Source organism: Salvia hispanica, chromosome 1 (genome assembly GCF_023119035.1).
Source record: "Salvia hispanica cultivar TCC Black 2014 chromosome 1, UniMelb_Shisp_WGS_1.0, whole genome shotgun sequence".
Taxonomy (NCBI): Eukaryota; Viridiplantae; Streptophyta; class Magnoliopsida; order Lamiales; family Lamiaceae; genus Salvia; species Salvia hispanica.
Window position 1 is genome coordinate 5,760,877 of NC_062965.1, and position 20,266 is coordinate 5,781,142.

Genomic DNA, 20,266 nt, shown 5'->3' on the forward strand with positions numbered 1-20,266 from the left:
TCTATTTTAATCCAGAATATTCTCCTCTTTTCATGAATCGTGATTAAGCTACACTCCCTATCAAAAGAAAAATATACTATTGTCTACACATTATTTGTCTATGTGAGTCTGTGACAGGTGGTGGAGTTGGAGGCTGGCGTGGGCTGGGCCCCCAACCAATTTCTTATATTTTTATTTTTATATTTAATTGTTTGATTGGTACTTTAATCTATATCACAATCAAAGAATAGTCCTTTCAATAATCATCCGATCTCTCCTAAAATTTATATAATCTCTTTGATTTTATCTTTCTATTACCTAACATAGTACTCCCTCCGTCCCACTTTAGAAGTCCCGATTTACCATTTTTAGGTGTCTCATTTTAAGAGTTACGGTTGGAATATTCTATAAATGGTATCAAGCCTCACATTTCACTAACCTTTTTCCACTTACATTTTATTATAAAACTAATATAAAATATTATAACTCACATTCCACTATTTTTTTTCACCAACTTTTCTTTACATTTCTTAATACTCGTGCCGAATTCAACCGGAACTCCTAAGTGAGACGGAGGAAGTACTAATGATATTTGTATCAATCATCAACATATGATAGTGGGAAAAATGGAAATTTTGAAATTACTGTATTTCCTTAACAGTCAGCATGCCAATTTCTTTTACCTACTTTCAACGTTCATTTAATTAAATTAATAAAGTATGTATCTCATATTTATAACTTTTCATTTTCAACCATATTTTGACTTTTGGTACGTATTCTTCACTGTATTTGTTGGAAACGAACGTTAGAAGCAAATCAACTGCAGGGCCCGTAGTCATCTAGCTAGGTGAGGTTTTAATTAATCTACCTTGTTTGGATAAGCTCAACTTCACTACAACTAACTAACCCATACTAAATTAGTACTCCCTCCGGTCCACAGTAATAGGAGCGTTTCATTTTGAGCACTCATTTTGAAAAAATAATAATAAATAGTTAAAGTGGAGAAAGAATAAAATAAGAGAAAGAATATTGTAGATAAGACTCTTCACTACATTGTTCTCTCTCTTACTTTACTATCTCTCCACTTTAATTATTTATTATCATTTTTTTAAAATGAAAGCTCAAAATGAAACGCCTCTATTATTGTGGAACGGAGAGAGTACTATATAATACGGGTCATGTCAACCCAACTTAAACATAATACTCTCTCTCTCTGTTATTAATAAATGTCCAACTTTTATTCTGCATGTGTTTCTCGATTTTAAGAAATGTAAAAAAAAAATGTAAAAATCTAGTGAAAATGTTAGTTATACTTTTATAAAATCGTGTGATTGAAATGATAAGTTAGTGAAACGCGAAATACATTTATCAAAATTAGTGAAAATGTTATTAAAATATAGTATAATGATAAATATCCCAACATGAAAATATAAAACATTTAACATGGAACTAAAGGAATAAACAATTAGAAACATACGACGACAAGACTTACAAGACTCCAGCAGAATTCCAATTTCTAAAATTGAACAAAGGGGGAAAGTATGACATCAGAGTAAGTTTAAATGAAGTAAGATAAGTATCATTATAATATTACATCAAAATAAGTTTTAAGTGATGAGAAAATATTCAACCCTTGTGTAACACTATATATCATGCATTCTATACATAAGTTGGATATAAAATTAATCTAACCATTTTACTTATAAGCATGTATCAAATTTTATAAGTATAAGAATGCGGCCATAGCTTCCTCTACTTTATTTTATATTCATAAAAATACATGTAGTGTGATTAGACGAATCATAAAAAGCAAAATGTGATGGAAAGACACTGTGTAGGTCTGTTTTTAGCTAAAAATTGGATTATGAAATATAAGTTCCATGTAAGGAAAAGTGTGGCAGGGATAACGAGATCTGGTCTTGGTCGGTGACACGTGTAAGATAGAGGGCAGTGATTGGCCCAATATATAAATATAAAGCACATACATTTTCACCGCCCATTACGTATTTTCCATACTTTATTCATAGGACTAAGTCTAATTTATCCATCAAAGGAAAGAGAATCCATTAAATTATAATGCATCCAAAGCAAAAAGGACTAACCCCAATTCTTCGTGTGGAAGAAAATTCATTTAATTAATTATTTATTTATACGTACCAACAGTGCTTAAGCCACATGCACCCCGACTTTCGATGTCCCTTTTTTTAGTTGTATTTTAAAGGAAAAGTTTCTTTTCCATAAAAACAGAGGACATATGAACATTACTAATATGCCGATTGGTAGAGCTATAATCTCGGTGCAATTGCAAAGAATATATAAATGGTGAATTTTCTAAAAAGTGGTAATTTTCCTTTTCCTTATAAATTTTTCAATAATTAATTAGTTGAGAAATGAATCGATACGCAAATGAAAAATATGTATTGAAAATTTTGAAAATATGTGGTTGAAATAAATCTCTACATATAGGGGCGGTCACACATACATACATGATCCCTAGACTCACCCCTAACTATTTTTTAGGGGCTTCACATTTCAAAATTTCTTGATTATTTCGGATTTGGAAATTTTGATCTTCGCCCTTCACACGACTGCAAAATAAGGAGAAAATAACGTTATTTCACAAGAAAAATAAAATCAATTAATTATCTTAAACAAACTAAATACGAGTATAAAAATATGTTAATTTCTCCCTCATCCAAACTAATACTGTCACTCCATCACATAACAATATGATCTTTTATACACATCAAATAAAAGTATGAATGAATAATGATAAGCACTGGTGATATGTGAATAATATAACTGTATCTTTTATTTTGGACATATAGGAGAATATGAGCTTGATTTTTTTTTTTAAATATTCATTATTTGCGTAGAATAATTAAATGGAGTAGACTTTAGGAAGTCTACGTGGTCGTAACTGGTAATAATTTCCCCCCTTCTTGGTTCGAAAATATTAAGATTTGACTTTCAATGCATAGACTTCAGTACTTCACAATATTAAATTATTAATTATGATACATATATAGTGGCTAGGAATGAAAGACGCAGACCTATTGACATCAGATGTATTATTGTTTATCTATTCTAAAATTGACAATTCCTCATTAAATTTTATTACATTTAATTAGGATTTATTAATTATAATTGAAATGTAACTATGCAAATGCATCAAATGTATCTATGAACTAGTATACTACTAATACTTCTTTCATTCGCAACAAAAAAAGTGGTTACTTTTTGCCATTTTAACCAATCAACCAAAATAGTCATTTTTCATGTATGTAGCTACCTACCTCCATGGTGGAATCCATTCTACTAACTTTATTTGCTCATATTTTATATAATTATAATTTATGACGCATCCAATAGCTCCATATATTTAACTTGATATTTCCTTGTCAATTCTAATACCACTAATAAATCCCATTCCATATAACTAACTAATTTCACTTAGAAAGAGATTATTTACAAAATTAAAAAAGCGTGTGGTCCTGACGCAGAGTAATTAACAAAACCTTAACCCCCCCCCACCCCATCCCACCCCTCCTCTCTCTCTATAAAAGCGACCAAAATCTCAACCACATAAAACAGTCTTAAAAATTAAAAACACTAATTCCAGTGATGTCAAACGGCTACAGCCACTCCCCTCCGCCGGTCCACCTCTGCTGCTTCCTCATCATCCTCTTCACCTTCCTCGGAATCACCTGGTACATCAACTACGAGTCCATCTTCGAGGGCCTCTTCGATCAGATCAAGCTCCTCCTCATGCTCTCGCCGCTGCTCCTCCTCCTCGCCGTGCATTTGCTCTCCGCCTTCGACGCCTCCTTCTTCTTCCTCCCGCTGCCGGAGCAGGACTCCTTCCACCGCGCCGGCGGCACGCCCTGGGGCGTCGGCCTCCTGCTCGTCCTCCTCTTCTTCATGATCTCCTACCAGTCCGATTTTCGCGAGCGCTGGTTCCCGCTGCTTAGTTGATCAGGCGACGTCGTTTAAGGATACTTGATTAAACAAATTAAATAGTTTAATCCTCATGTTTTGATGTGTATATTGTACATCTTCTTCGAGTTTTCTTCTTGTTTTGGGCTACTTTTTTTGTTTTCTACTCTCTTTTTTGGTGTGTAGTTAACTTTTTAATTATTAATCAGAGGGTTAGAGTTAATGGTGTACTATTATAATCTATGTTATTAATTCTACCTTTTAGTTTGTTCTTATGGTTTCAACTAATTCAGTAACTATCAAGTTACTTTGATATATACTAGTCTCTCTCTTGTGTGATGTGGTGATTTTTGTTTTCTTTGTGTGTGTGTGTTGTATGTATAGTTGCGTTTTAATTAGTATTAATTAATGAGAAAATTAGAGTTAATGGTCATGTACTATTATAATCAAAGTTTCCATTCCTTTAATCTTACAACTTTTGTCTAATTCGTTAACTATCAACCTTACTTTACTATAGTTTCACTTGTCTCTAGTTTCTACCAACTATCAATGTTGTTTAATTTGTTCAAGAATATTTTAGGTTAATATATGAATGATTTTTTAATAATAGAGGTAAATGTTGATGCTTCTCTCGTTGTAAATATCGAAGCAATTAGAAGATACTAATAATTTACAATGACAATGCAATTTTCTAGTGCAAAAAATATAACACAAACATCCAATTTTTGAATCGGAGCATCAATCAACTTATGGTGCTCACATAGGATCGTAAGTGTCGTATCACAACGCCGGCCGTCATTTTACTAAATATATAGTATTATATAAAATAATATAAATAATACTTCATTCGTCTCTTAAAAATAAAATTTTTTAATACAACATGTGATTTAATGTAAAATTGGTAAAATAAAAGAGATGGTAAAAAGAAAATGTATTACAGAAAATGGGCCATATGCCCCTATCTCATTAGAGATCGAGAAAGAAATTTCCTTATATTGAAAATTTTTATTTTTGAAAACGGTCGAAAAAAAGAAAAAAAATTCTACTCCCTCCGTCCTCGATTAAGAGTCACATTTTTCCATTTTAATCCGTCCCCAATTAAGAGTCACACTTCAATTTTACCATAAACAGTAAGCAGGTCCTACATTCCACTAACTCAATTCATTCACATTTTATTATAAAATCAATATAAAATGAGTCACACATTCCACTAACTTTTTCAACCAATTCTTTTTTTACATTTCTTAAAATCCGTACCCGGTCAAAGTGTGACTTCTAATGGGGGACGGAGGGAGTATTTTTAAGGGATAAAGGAGAGAGTATTCTTTCAGCCAGTACTATGTTACCCAATAAACAAATCTATTTAGAGTATAAATACAAGACAAAAACTTATTCAGTCCCGAATCAAATTCAATTAGAATTTATCAATGCAAATGAATTAACTAAGATATTTTATTCACAATTAGAACTTTAGTTTATTCTTAAATGTTTGGAAATTTAAGAGGCCTTTGTCAGTTTAGGAATTTTAGTATGTTGTTATGATGAGTCTGGTGAACGTTCACCAAAATCTGTAACTCTTTACGATAATCAGAAATTATGGACAGATTAATAAAGTTTCAAGTATGGCAGCAATAAATTGTTATTACATATTATTGGTTAAAAAGGGATAGACATTAAACAACTTTCGGCTTATAAACGACTGTACTATATTTTCAGAAGGTTAAAGATATTGAGTCATTGACAACTTTAAATGGACCACGAGTTGAGTTGTTCATTAACCACATTTAATTTCAACTGCCAAAAGGCTTAGTTACAAGTTACAACACCACCTTCCCCTTCTCCATTGTCGCCGCCTTCGCGAGCTCATCGTGCACATGCATGGGAGATGATCAAACCAGAATGATGCTCGTTATTCTGAGCTGTAAACGAATTGTAAGTAAGTTTTAGGATTTAAATTTACAATATGCGGTTAATGTCATAAATAAAACCAAACTTGTCACGCTAGTTAAACTGTTACTAGTATGCACTGATAGAAATCTATGGGTTCCATCCTAAAACCAATTGGTGATAGGAGAAAGGCCCATGAGACTTATATATTAGTTTCAGTTTTCTCTTGACACTGATATGGGACAGTCATATGCTATATGTTAAGTTTCAATTGCCAACATGCACGAAATAATTAAGGCATGTCATATCTAGTATACTGGGCCTAATTTGCTAAATGTTTGATACTGTACACATTTAATGCTTGTTTATATCGTATTGGGCTTATCTTAATATCTACGTTAAGTTTCGGCCTTTTGGGAGGGTCGGTTCTACCAACAAATGGCAAATCGTGAATTCTTGAAATTCATCCACTGCTCTTCTTTTAGTTTGTTTGATTGTAAACATATATTTTTGGGAACATGCACATTAATCTCAAAGAGCAGTCCCTCCCCCATTAGCCTACGGTTTTATACCTATAAATACCAATATGTGCATCTTCCTCACTCTCAACTGAATTCAGTGTTGGATATTTTAGTGTAATTGGGTTAACTTGAATTATCAGTATTATCATAATGATACATCATATAAGTATGGAAGTGCAGAGTGCACGCTTATTTGAATTCATTATGATGGACGGGGGACAGCGCCCCCGGGTAGCGGGGTCCAAGGGGTGGCAGCCCCTGGCTGGGGTCGAGTTGTGTAAGAAATTTTTTATTTCCAACGAAGTTGCTGTGTAAGAAATTCATCTGAAAGTCAAAGGACTAATTTGTAATTTCGGAAACCTTTTGAAAATTAGTTATTTTCGATTTTCCCCCAACAGATGCACTGGTTCATCTTCTTCTTAATCTGATCGATTCTTTTGGTTCTATATACTTCTCGAACATCAACATACAGAAGCTCTGATTTCTTTGAATTTTATCCGATCAAATATTTTGGTAGAACCACCGAAATTGATTTGATCTGAAAGTGATTTATCACGACTTTCAGATTATCCGTTTTTGTTCAATATTCAAAATCTCCCTAACATTCAGCAACTGATATAATTCTGTATTCAGTTTTTACCTTATCGTTTCTTCTCTCTCAAATTTCTTGAATACATTCCTCTTTGATGAATCTTCTTTGTTGCATGTGTGCTCCTTTGTTATCTCAAATCAGAAACATTTGATTAGTTGTATTGGATTAGTTTTTTATTCTGTTTTTTCCAGAATTATCTATTGCAAGAAAGTTAGTTTTGCTTCGTTTTTTTACCTTGATTTTATATGGAGCATCCTTGTGTTACTTCTTTGCTCATCTATATCTGCTGCATGTATGTTTATTATGCTGCAATACATGTTATTTTCAAGGATCACTGTATGAAACATACTCATCAACTGATATTAACAACTAAATATTTTTTGTTTTTACCTCCTCTATTTTTGCTTCTGAAATTGTTGGTTCTGATGAATTGTTTCTTCGTTCTCTTTCTTTAATCTGCTTCCTTGCATCTTCTTTCCTGTCAAACCTGCAACCTTTCATTAGTTCTTTTTGTTTTAACTTTGAAATTTTATACTTGCAGTTCATCTCCTCGAAAGAAGTTAACCATGCCTCTGTTTTTTCCCAGAGGCATTCTTATTTTTAATTTATTTATTTAAGTTTCTTCTAAATTTTTGTTATTTCTTTATTTTGTTAGATTGAAGAAGAGCCCATTTTTGCTACTCCTATTTCTTCTTCTTTAACTAAGGAGGTTGAGGATGAGTTGTTGTCAGGATGCTTAGCTAAGAGATGTCATGATGTGAATTTCTCAAATTTAACCTGATTATTTGTTGGTGCTGTTTGCCATCCTTTTGGAAAGTCATGCTGCTAGGATGAGCTTTTTCCTTTGTGTTTGTTTTTCAGGCTCAGCATTAAGTTAATGTATTACATTTTGTTAAATCTATTGTTCCCTTTTTAGTTATAACTTTCCACTTTACCACTATTCATTATTTTTTGAGTTACTGTATTGTTTTGTATCAGATCTCATGTCAATGATACTTATCTTAAATCCATTTTTTATGCGTTGTTTCTTATATTTGTTTAAACCACTGGAAATAAGAGAAGGTGCAATTGAAATATGGAAGGTTGCTTCTAATTCTAACGATCACAGCAATGCACGCCGCTACAGTGGCGCAGCAAAAAGTAGGAGAAGAGAGAAGAAAGAAGAAGAAGAAGAAGAAGAAGAAGAAGAAGAAGAAGAAGAAGAAGAAGAAGAAGAAGAAGAAGAAGAAGAAGAAGAAGAAGAAGAAGAAGATAATGAGGTACTACACAATTAACTCTGTGTTTGATGTATAGAAGTTATATTTTGGTAAAAAAAATTATTGTTTGTGACTATAAGTGTACTGCATTCTAATGTAGTTATTAAAGAAGAATATAATTGATGATAATAGAGTTATCTTAATATCATCTCTATAGTTATTCAGGTGTTTTTGGATTCTACTCATCTCTTTTGTGAGTAAAAATCTAATTGGCTCTTAATATTATCTTTGTAGTTATCTTAAAACTGAAACATTATAGTAGTATATTTTTTAACTTATTTGTTATAATTAAACATTTTAGGTTGACTAAGATTTTTTAAATCTGAAACATTATATAATTAATACCTAATCTAACCAAGTTTTCTTTTAATCCATCACTATCTAAAGAAAGAAGAACAATAATCAACAAGATCAATATTGATACAAAAAGAAATAAGCTACTTAGCAATAGTGCATTTTGCTCCTAATTTTACAACCGCATACACAATTTTTTTCTCATTTTCCTAAGTTTTTGTTCTTTTCAATTCCTATTTTAGGTACTGTTTTCTGTTTTCTGGTGTTTTTATGATGTTTTGCTGACATTATTGTTGAAATTAATCAAATAAAGAAATTGAGTTGCTTATGAAACCTCAAATCATCAATCAGGAAAAAGTTTAAATATACCTTAGAATCTACATTTGCTCTGTAATGTCATTTTAATCTTCATGATTCCCTTTGTGATGTAGTCTTCTCTTTTATTTACTTGTAGAACAAAAGATTGTTAGAAGTATACCAACAAATATCTAAAATCCATTCAAAATCAAATAATAAATATTGGGATATTCTTTGCTTTGATATTTATCAGTTCCAGATTTATCTTTGCAAAAAAATTTACAGTTGTGAATTACAGATTACAGAATTCTAATTGATTTTTATAGACATGCACATTTTCAATATGATAAACTATATTATATCTACACAAGTAGTTCGATTATGAAACTTTCAAAGACATGCACATTCTGGTTGCTAGTAGCAATGCTGCTCAGATCAGCAGTTTTAAAGAGTTTATAAATGCTCACTTCAAGTATAAAGATCTTGGTGCTCCTAAATATTTCTTGGGTATTGAGATTGCTAGAAGTTGTTTGGATTGTGGCTTTACTTAAAGATTTTGGAATTCATGTGAAGCAGTGATAATCAGACGGCGGTCTACATTAGTTCTAATTCGGTGTTCCATGAGCGCACCAAGCACATTCGAGAGAAGTTGGTTGAAGGGGTGATCAAGCCTGTGCATGTTCATAATCATCTTGATCAGCTGATTATGCCGAAGGAAGTAGAAGAGTAAAAATTGTAGAGAAACTTGATTTTGTATTATTGATTGAATGTTTCTCAATACAAGCACGAGTACCTTAAACTCCCTCCGTCCGTGAATAGAAGTCCCGTTTTTCCATTTTAGTCCGTCCGCGAATAAGAGTCCCGGTTCACTTTTTCCATAAATGGTAATAGGGTCCCACCTTCCACTAACTCATTCCACTCACATTTCATTTAAACTAATATATATAAGTGAGACCCTTATTCCACTAACTTTTTTCCACCCACTTTTCTTAACATTTCTTAAAACTCGTGCCGTCCATGAATGAGACTCCTAATGACATACGGAGGGAGTATACAATTAGGATGTTTGGTGTAGATACGACAAGAGCAGAATATAAAACCTCTAATCTAAACTACCAAGTGCATAACAGAAAAATAACCAACTCTAACTACTTGACAGCTCTATGACATATATATATGTATATTCAAAAGAGTCGGTGTAAAATATGAGTAGCCACATATGTCGCAACCTATTTATATTATTAAACTATTAATCACTATGCATTAAGGCATATTCCATGCACAAACACGTTACACATATATACCTTCCTCATGCATTCTTGTAAACTTTTTACATACTCCTATACCATTTTTATGAATACATATATATAATTAGTTTAATTATTTCACTCTGCGTGTACATATATACTATATCACGTCTAAGCTAATTTAATGAGCTAACATGATGTTTAACTTATATATATAATTGATAACGTGATAATTTTATTAACACACATAATAACCACTAATTTATATAAAAAATAAATAATAAAATATACTAATGTATCAAGTAATACATTATTTGGATTAGGGATGTTACAATTCTTCCATATATGAGTTACTTTACATTTACATTTTGGTTGGAAGAAAGGATCTCTTAAGACGTCACATTGTAAAGAAAAACTTTCTCAACATTAAGGGTTCACACAAATACGTATCAATACATAAGTTCACACGGTGCAATCCAAATTGGGGTTGATAACAAAACTGTGTATTCACACTTAGTCTACGAAAATCAACAATTTTACTTTACAAGATACACTTGTAAAAAGTCGAATATATCTTTATTGTCCTGGTACACTATTCCAAAAAAAGATTTCATTGACACTTTTACCATGATTAATCTAACGTTATACATCTTTAGAAGACTTTTGATCATACATATGCCTAAATTTTTAACTGACATATCTTATGATATATAACTACGAACATTTTCCTAAGAAAAAAAAAATTAAGACTTGTCACAGAACGACTATTGTGAGGCTTATTCTACTGAGATTCTCAAGTTTCCCTAGACATATACTATAAATTCTCCCCATCGCTGAAAAGTCCGCTTACACGATATATGGTGCCAAAAAATAAGTAGCCATCAAAAGCAACCATTTTAGACTAGAAAATTGTAGAAAATCGGGTTAGAAATTTCCAGCTATTAATACTTATAAATTTGGCCAACTATATATTGAGTCAACTCACGTCCATATTTGCAAATTTATCCTAAATATATAGAATATAACCAAGCAAAATTATCCGGCTGTAAAATTAATGTCATACTCTACAAGAAAATAGCACTACATATTTTGGATTTCAAATGAGTCTTTCACACTAGACACACTCAAAAATAAGAGATCGATGCAGTAATTCCAATCAATATTCTTAGACTGCTTACAATACCATTAGTATAAGGAAATTGTCGCCCCATCTTTTCTCGGGTTAGAAATTTCCAGCTATATATATATACTGTAAATTTGGCCAACTATATATTGAGTCAACCCACAAGTCCTGAGCTGACTAAACGTCCCTATTTGCAAATTTATTATAAATATATAGAATATAATAAGAGTCCAAGCAAAATTATCTGGCTGTAAAATGTCATACAAGAAAATAGTACTGCATATTTTGGATTTAAAATGACGTCTTTCACACTTAGACATACACCCAAAAATAAGGGATGCATATTACATGAATAAGAAAAGAAGTACTCCAATCAACATTCATAGACTGTGCGTACAAAGGAAATACACTTTTTTCGCCCTTTTTCTTTATGACTTTGTTTGGCTCTCTCATATTGTTACATAATAGTGCAGAGGCCGAGGGCGTTGGAAAGGATCCCAACGTTGATTGATGCTTCAAATGCATCAAATGCAAGCTTAACTTTGCTCTGAGATGCATCAAGAAAGAGCTATGTGTTAATCAATTGGAGTTTCATTGATGTACAATAATATCATTTTCATAAAACTAATTTTCCATATCTATAATTTCTTGTTCAAATAAACAAAAATTTTGCATACTTACCCACTTTGAGTTTGATGGCCCTGGAACATTATTTGCATTTTGAATATGCACAGTGCTATCATGTTGTAATGGAACTATGGCATTTGTCGGCCTATTCCCCACCTGCAGCCACAAACAATAGATTTAATTACCGATTGTAAAAATTTGCAAAATATATAAATTTGTTTTGAAACATTAGGTACCAATTATCCAATATTTGAGTGGAAAAGGCTAAAATGATGAAAAAAATGTCAATATATATGTTACTAGAAATATAACGCATTACCTCATTAAAATTAACTTCCAACGCATGAGCAAGCTTCGGATCTCTCATAGCTTGCAAAAACACAAAATTGTCCAAGAACTGAGACCGGCCGTTGTGAGTATGATTGCATTTCTTCTCCCCGCTGTAGCAATCAAGACATAGATTGTACGAGGTTTGGGGATTCTTAAAGCACTGGACGCAAGAGAAGAATATTCCGGTGATGAATTGGCCGCACATGTCGCAGAAGGGGCGGCCGCTCTTCATGATGTAGTACAGCGTCATGACCTCGAAGAACTCAAGGGTGCCGCTGCCGTCTACGTCGAGCTTATTGAAGAAAGAAGGGTTTTGCATGTAGGGATAGCAGCCTTGTTGCCTCATGAAGGCTAGGAACTCGGACCTATCGACTTGGTCGTCTCCATCTGTGTCCATCGATTTGAAGAAATCATATGCTAAGTCTTTGACCCGTTGAGATCCTGCTCGGTAATGGGCCTTTGTAATTTCGCCTAGTTCTTCCATTTCTGGATTCATGTTCCAAAAAACATCATTAATACGTGAATCCACAAAAATGGAAAAACATTGTAACTATTTTTTGTAGATTTAAAATAAGACCAAGCTAAGAAAATGAAGTAGTATAAAATTGTGAGACATGAATTTTTACCCAAAAAAATCACAAGACCAAATTCTTGAAAATCTTACACTATGTGTATATAAAGAAAGCTAACAAAAAATTCTCCGAGGAAAAACACAAATTTAGAATTTCATAACTTGGAAAACACAAGGAGTGAGCTACTATAATTTTAAGAGATGAAAAATCTTCACTTTTCCATCTCTTAAAATGCCCTTACCAAAACTCTCTCTTGTATGCTTTGAAACTCTTTGAACTACTTGTATTAGTCACCAATCAATTTATAGAAGTCGTGGAGTATAGGGCTGAGATCCTCTACAGTGCACAGCACCGTGCTGTGCACCCCTCCCCCTCCCAATTGAATAAAAAATTCATTTTTATATTTAATTATTTAATTTCATTTTGTGAGAGAGAAAGGTGCACAGCACGGTGCTTAGCACCGTAGAGGATCTCATCCCTGGAGTATATGTGTCCATCAACAATTGTTTATAATTTCTGCCATAAATGCGCAACAACAACTATTGGTTACCGTCGTCAAATATGATTGGCTTAACACATTTGGAATTTTCTCTACAATAACAAATATTACAAATTTCACGCGTTAATGACATTTTATCTTCCAGCTCATATATGAGTAAATAAAATTGGTCCACTCCATTTTCCATATCTCACTAGTATTATTTCTATCTTTTAAAAATTTTATATTACTTAGTAAAATTTTATTTGGGAAAGAAGATAAAGTGAAAACAGCGCTTATAAATTAGTTTCAATTGAAGATGTAAATGGACTTCATAAATAAATATACTATTGGGCTACTAATTTTATTAGTAGTAATAAATGGAGGCATGTTCAACTAGGACACTATTTGGGCGTAAAATGAGCGACTGCTTACGTGCTTAATGAATTTTTCTTAAATATTCTCTCTCTCTTTAATACTCCCCATGTCCCACGTTACTTGAGTCATTTCATTTTTGCCATACAAAAATATCTCATCTTTTTTTTCTCCTATAATCCTTCTTGTTTGATACAATTTCATATTTTTTTTAATAGTTTTCTTTGTTGCTAACTATGGAGAATGATGAGAATAATATATTATCCGATTTTCCAAATTTTAATCTTTCCAAAATTTATGTATTTTCAATTTCGTATTTCAATTATTGTAATTTATGTTTTTTATATGTTTATTTTTATAATTTTTAGTTTGTCATTTACTATTTTTTATAAATTTTTATTGTACAATAATAAATGTTTCATGTAATAATAATATTATTAATAAATAATATAAAAATAAATATATAATGGTGGTTGGGTGGTTATTGATAAATTATAAAAATAGAAGTGTGAATGGACTGAATGAATATTGATGATGTGAAAAAAAAATGAATGGTAGAGTTGGATTGGATGGTTAGTAATAAACTTAATCCAATAGTGAGAAGGTGGGTAGGAAGGGGACAATGAAGACGACGACCAGACTTTTGCAGGAGTCTATCAAAGGACAAAAAATACATACTTTAATTGCCTATAAAATCGTATAATAACCAGCAAAATATTATCGCATTTACTGTGTTAATCAAATGTCCGTTTTAAAATTATTGTAAACACTTTCTGTCGTCAAATTCAAATAAATAATACTCTAATCTAAAGTACACAATTAAAAGGGGAAAAGAAAAACCTATTTTAATTTCAGACTTTTCAGTATTATTTTATGGAGGGAGGGGGGGGGGGGGCTCCACCGAAGGGGCCCACCAAAACCGCCGACCACGGCGGAGACTTGCTGCCACGTGGACGTCGAGAAATCGGCGATGATGAGTGCTTAGGAGACAAGTACTGTGTTTATGTTGGACAAAATTCAAACATAGGATTAACTAACTATAACTGCCGCCGCTGGTATTTAATATCCACCGTTGATCTCTCAACTGGCCATTTTTCTGGGTTACTACATTACACTTGTGCTAGTGGGCTGCTGGCCACGTGTTTCAGATTATTTCTTAATTACTTTCCTTGAATTTTAGATTCGGTTAGATCAATAATTAGTAGCTGGGCGCGCTTAAGAATGAGGTGTAAAGATTTTGTTAAGTCAACAGGAAATTTGGGTAAATGGATATTGTAGTATAATAATAGGTGGTAGTATAATACTAGTAATTTGAATTTAATTGAAAACTTTTACAGTGTAATAATATAAAGAATCAAGAGTAAACTATAAAAGTGTTAGATAATGAAATTACCTTAGTAGTTGGAGAAATGTGTCAAAAATTGGAGTCGTTATAAGGATAAATGTAAAATCATCCTAGTTCAAAAAGAAAAAGAAAAGCTATAAAAATACTGACAATTTGGGTTTGCATAGTTTGCAATTACAACACAAATTTTAATCTTTTTTGCATTAGTATGGCAAGATTGGTGGTCCTATCTCGCAAGAAGCTACATCAGAGTCTATCAAAAGTAAGACATTCATGTGCGTATACATATATAGAACAAATACGAGAACCGTCCCCAAAACTAGCATATTAGGAGACCAGAAAGCACATATAATTTATAAATCCCGTATCAACTACTCTCATAATGAATGCGAAATATAAGAATGTAACAATATATATCACCACGAGAACATACACTAGAGCATTATTAATCCAATAAATACATGATTTAGATAATACACCCTCCGTCCCAAGATATTAGACCCTTATTCCACTTTGGAGTGTCCTAATACACTTGAACCATTTCTATTTATGGTAAAAATTTACTCTACTATCAACTCCACTTACACCATTAAATAATTATCTCCTAAATTCCTATGTCCAAAAGAAAGGGGTCTAATATTTTGAGACGGAGGGATTTTGCTCTCTCATGCATGAGTGTAATTAATATCATATCGATCATAGCATTAGCATCTATTAGCTTTCATTATCACCGGGAAAAAGGAATCCGTAAGAAAAGGTAATATATTGTATATTAAAGAAAGAAAATAAAAGTAGAGAGACGACTGAATAAATGAATAAGGACTTATATCCACACGCATTAATTAGATAACTAATCTTCGTTTCTTCTAGTAAGTAAAGTTTAGTGTACTGTTGACGTTTGATTCCACAAAATAGCAGGAGAAATAAATACAAATACGTGGCCCAATATCGTTAAACGGTTGTTAGAGTGTCCACAATGGGAGGGCCGCGGCCCTTGGCCCGGGCTTGGGCAGCCCGCGGCCCCCCACTACTGAGCCGAGAGGAGGACGCTGCCATGGGTGGTGGACGAGGGAGAGCCGAGCTCTCAGCCAGGCCGAGGCTCTTGGGGCACGCGGCTCGGCCCGCCACTGCAAGGGCCGAGAGCCGCGGCCCTGGCCACCGATTTAATTTATTTTATTTTATTTTCAAAATTTTTTATATATTCATCCTTCCTCCTCCATTTTTTTACCCTAAACCAAACTCTACTCTTTCCACTTGATTTCAATTTAGTTTCAAAACATGGATTCCGACGATGAAAATTTTCAGCGCTTGGTCGATGAGGAGTTCGAAGAACTCGTTGCAGCGGTGCAAGCTGAAGCCGACGAGGAGGAGGCGGCTTTGGCGGTGGCGGCGGCCATCCCTCGGCCGAGATACCGTCGCCGGTATATCAACCGTGACCATGTCGGAGCCAACCAACGGTTGATGGAAGACTACTTCGGCGATAACCCCCGTTATACGCCGGAGATTTTTCATCGGCGATTCAGAATGTCGCAACGACTCTTCATCCACATTGCGGATTGTTTGTCTCAGCGATACAGGTGCTTCACCTTGCGTAGTGATGCCACCGGTCGACCCGGATTGTCGACATATCAGAAGTGCACGGCCGCAATTAGGCAGCTTGCCTATGCCGGGCTTGCTGACATGTTCGACGAATATCTACAGATGGGCGAAACGACTGCCCTTAAGACGCTGAGACAGTTTTGCAAGGGTATCAAAGAACTCTTCAAAGGGGAGTACCTACGGAAACCAACGGCCGAGGAATGCCAGAGACTGATAAATATGCACGGACTGTGCATCATTTTCCGGGCATGATGGGCAGCATCGATTGCATGCACCGGGAGTGGAGGAACTGCCCGGTGGCTTGGAAGGGGCAGTTCACTTCTGGTTTCAAAGGGCAACATCCCACGATGATCCTTGAAGCCGTTGCTGACTACCGCTTGCGAATCTGGCATGCGTATTTTGGTGTCGCTGGGTCGAACAACGTCATCAACGTTCTACAATCATCGCATCTCTTCAATGATGAGTCCCGGGGTGAGGGTCCGCAAATCAGCTTCGTGGCCAATGGCACGCAGTACAACAGGGCATACTATTTGGCCGATGGAATATACCCTCGCTGGCCCGTGTTTGTCAAGACGATCCGACAACCAGTTGGGCCGAAGCAGACCTATTTTGCAAAAAAACAAGAGGGTGCTAGGAAGGATGTGGAGCGGGCTTTTGGAGTCCTCCAATCGCGATGGGCCATTTTACGGTGTCCGGTTCGACAATGGCACGAAAATGATGTCGCAGACATCATGACTGCGTGTATCATATTGCACAATATGATAATAGAGGATGAAGGCGTTACTGCAGAGCGTTGGGCACCGGAAGATGGTGCTAGCACAAGTCATGGTATTGCAACCCCTCCTCTGCAGATGGGTGTACCACGCAGTAATGAATACTTGATTCAGCGCTTCACCAATATGCGGAGTGAGATATCACATTCAACACTGCAGGCTGATTTGGTTGAAGAGGTCTGGAACCGTAGAGGAGGGGGCTGATAGGGGTTCTCTTTGTTGTTCGCGTTGTATCAAAAATTTTCGTTGTATAATTTTCCCTTATATAATAATATAGCGAAAATTTTGTTAGAATTTTGTTTATTTTAATTATTTCTATGTATTTTAATTATTATATGCAAATAATTTTTATTTTAGCTAAATTAAAATATATCAAAGAATATAAGAAAATAATTTTAATTGGTCGCCCGGAGGGCCACCATTGTGGTGGCCAAGTTTTCATGAGCAGGGCCGAGTTTGTTGGGCATGCCCAAGAAATGGTGGCTTAGGCATGCCCAAGAGGGCCACCATTGTGGACACCCTTAATCAAAAATCATTGCCGTTGTTGTCGGTTGGAATTGTCGTTAGCGTAACAAACAAAACAAAACAAAATTTATGTTATGCACAACTATTTCTTAATTTCTAAAAAATTTAATTACTAGTTTGTGAATTGGCTATAAGGTGGAGTGGTAATGCATAAGGCTAAAGGTTTTGGGTTTGAGCCCACTGTGGCGCGGTCTTAAATCTATATTCCTTAGTCGAGTTGAGCATAAAATTTGACGAACTATATACGTAGTATATATTTAATATTCTTCAAACCCGATAGATTTGCAAGTCATTCTTCAAAAACCGAAATCAAGAATTAGGACATCGAAATGACGCCGTTTTATGTATAATTCAAACTAATTGAAATATATTTCACGGTTAGCTACGTAGGATCAAAATCTGCCGAAAAAATCTATTTGGATCAGGTTGGGAAAATTGCACATTTCAAAATAAATAAATAAATTATAAGACCATTTTCAAAGTTACCATATCAAAATTCATGATTTTAAAGATAAATAGCCATATATATAATTCATTTACTTTATATATAGAGTAAAGTTATCTTAAATGCATCCTGTGATACGTTCATACCCATTCATTTAAATCGGAGATTAGAGACGTGCATCTTGTGATAAGTTTCCATTCATTTAATGTACTGTAATTGTTGAGTAATCGAGAAGAGTATTGGAAAATTACATGTCGCAATAGCTAGGATCGAACTTATACGAGCTCGGGCAAATCTCTCTTCTAATCTAGATGTGTCATGCTCTTATATCATTCATTAATTTGGTGAAGGCTAGTACATAATCTCTCTCTCTTTATATGTAGGCGTGTTTTAGCCTTCTCTTTAAATATTTATAAATTTTGTTGTGAATTTTATTATATATAAATTTTGGTGTAACCATCAATCATGAATAAATTTTGATATAAATTCATGCAGTTATGCAAGAAATATGTGCATTTTGTAACTGCCAATTATGAATAAATTTTGGATCACTATTCTTGCAGTTTAATTACAATTATTATTCCCTGTGACTGTGAATATGAAGGGAATTTAGTATCATGAGAATATCTGGATTTTCATGCATCCCATTAATATATTATAATATATTTATCTAGGGTCCTATTCTAATGCTTTTAGCACCCTAATCCAAAATCAAGACTAAATCTTCACCTTTGGATTTTAAAATAAGTGGATGAGATTAAAGCTCACAAAATCTCAATAAATTGTAGACAAAATATCAACAAAAGGGTAATATCGTCATTATGTTATCATATGATAATTTTCGTGAGTGTTTTTTTATATCAACATTGTGTATTACAAATATCAACAATATGACATTGGAATATCAACACATTTTTATTGAGATTGGACATGCATAATATTGAGATTTTGCCTACAATATATTGAGATTTTTTGTTGCATTGAAAATAGCTGCTTATCAACATGTACGAAAATTGAAATATAATTTATCAAATTTCATCACCCGAACATCGTCGGAACATATGCAATTGAGATCTCGTTGGAATCCTTATTAAATTATCTTTAATTTGATATATTTTTTGCGGAAAAATAATTTAAATCGAGAGAGTTACGTAAATTTAAAGATTTGAGATGATTTTGAGGAGAGAGAAAGTAGTTAGTTATAATTACTACATATAGGATTTGACATTAATACCCTTTTAATTTAATTAATAATTATTTAAATTTAAAATATATTAAACTTGGCATCATATTAACCACAAGATCTTCTAATCTAATGATTGAAAATTGGTCTCAATTTGGGATTGGTAATTAGTTAGCAATCGATTACAAACCTATCTATCTATCTATATAAAAGGAAAATTTTAGAAAAATAAAATAAAAAAAGCATTTATAAATATTATAATAAAATAAAAAAAGAATTAACTATTGAAGAGATTAAACGGTTTTGGCTCTACAGTCAATCCTAATTAGCACATTACTTTAATTTTCTCTTTATTCGACAACAAATGCTAATTAAAATTAGGGCTGGGGAAAAATACCGAAATACCGGTCTTATCGTACCGAAAAAGTACCGAAAATATCGAATTTTCGGTATACCGTGACTTTCGGTACGGTATGATACCTTACCGAAAGATTCCGGTAAGGCAACGGTATGAATTTTCAAATACTGCGGTATACCGCTGCATACCGAAATTCGGTATATACCGTAAATTAAGGTATATACCGTAAACTAAGGTATATACCGTAAAAATACAAACACAATTATATATAAAATATATTTTATATATTTTTAAATTATAAGATCTATTGTGAAATATAAATATAATTATGAATAAATTATATTTAATTTATTTTTAAAATTATAAAATATAAATAATATTCTAAAAACTCTAATTTTCTATTTTAATTGATGTTGAAAGTCGGGTATACCGCAAAAGTAAGGTATACCGAACTTCGGTACGATATACCGAAAATGAGGTACGGTATCGGTATGGAAATTCGTCATACCGAAAATAAGGTATAC

The 20,266-nt window shown here is 33.4% G+C and overlaps 4 protein-coding genes across 5 annotated transcripts; 3 read left to right on the plus strand and 1 right to left on the minus strand.

Annotated features, from left to right (window-relative positions):
* The first annotated feature begins 3,560 nt into the window (after positions 1-3,560).
* LOC125218356 lies at positions 3,561-4,188 on the plus strand. The gene has a single exon (XM_048120013.1). The coding sequence runs from the start codon at positions 3,604-3,606 to the stop codon at positions 3,952-3,954; it is 351 nt and encodes a 116-aa protein (XP_047975970.1). The 5' UTR covers positions 3,561-3,603; the 3' UTR covers positions 3,955-4,188.
* Positions 4,189-11,393: 7,205 nt separating this feature from the next.
* Positions 11,394-13,025, minus strand: LOC125203335. 2 transcript variants are annotated; one of them, XM_048101763.1, is made up of 4 exons: positions 12,903-13,025; positions 12,079-12,575; positions 11,814-11,915; positions 11,394-11,679 (listed from the first exon to the last, which is right to left on the minus strand). In XM_048101763.1, the coding sequence occupies exons 2-4, from the start codon at positions 12,571-12,573 to the stop codon at positions 11,590-11,592; spliced, it is 687 nt and encodes a 228-aa protein (XP_047957720.1). In that variant the 5' UTR covers positions 12,574-12,575; positions 12,903-13,025; the 3' UTR covers positions 11,394-11,589. The 2 variants fall into 2 exon arrangements, with proteins under 2 accessions (XP_047957720.1, XP_047957650.1); XM_048101693.1 differs by lacking the exon at positions 12,903-13,025 and adding an exon at positions 12,716-12,896.
* Positions 13,026-16,137: 3,112 nt separating this feature from the next.
* LOC125185687 lies at positions 16,138-16,710 on the plus strand. The gene has a single exon (XM_048082270.1). It carries the CDS (start codon positions 16,138-16,140, stop codon positions 16,708-16,710), a length of 573 nt encoding a protein of 190 aa, XP_047938227.1.
* Positions 16,710-17,435, plus strand: LOC125185697. Its single transcript, XM_048082279.1, has one exon. It carries the CDS (start codon positions 16,710-16,712, stop codon positions 17,433-17,435), a length of 726 nt encoding a protein of 241 aa, XP_047938236.1.
* Positions 17,436-20,266: the final 2,831 nt, after the last annotated feature.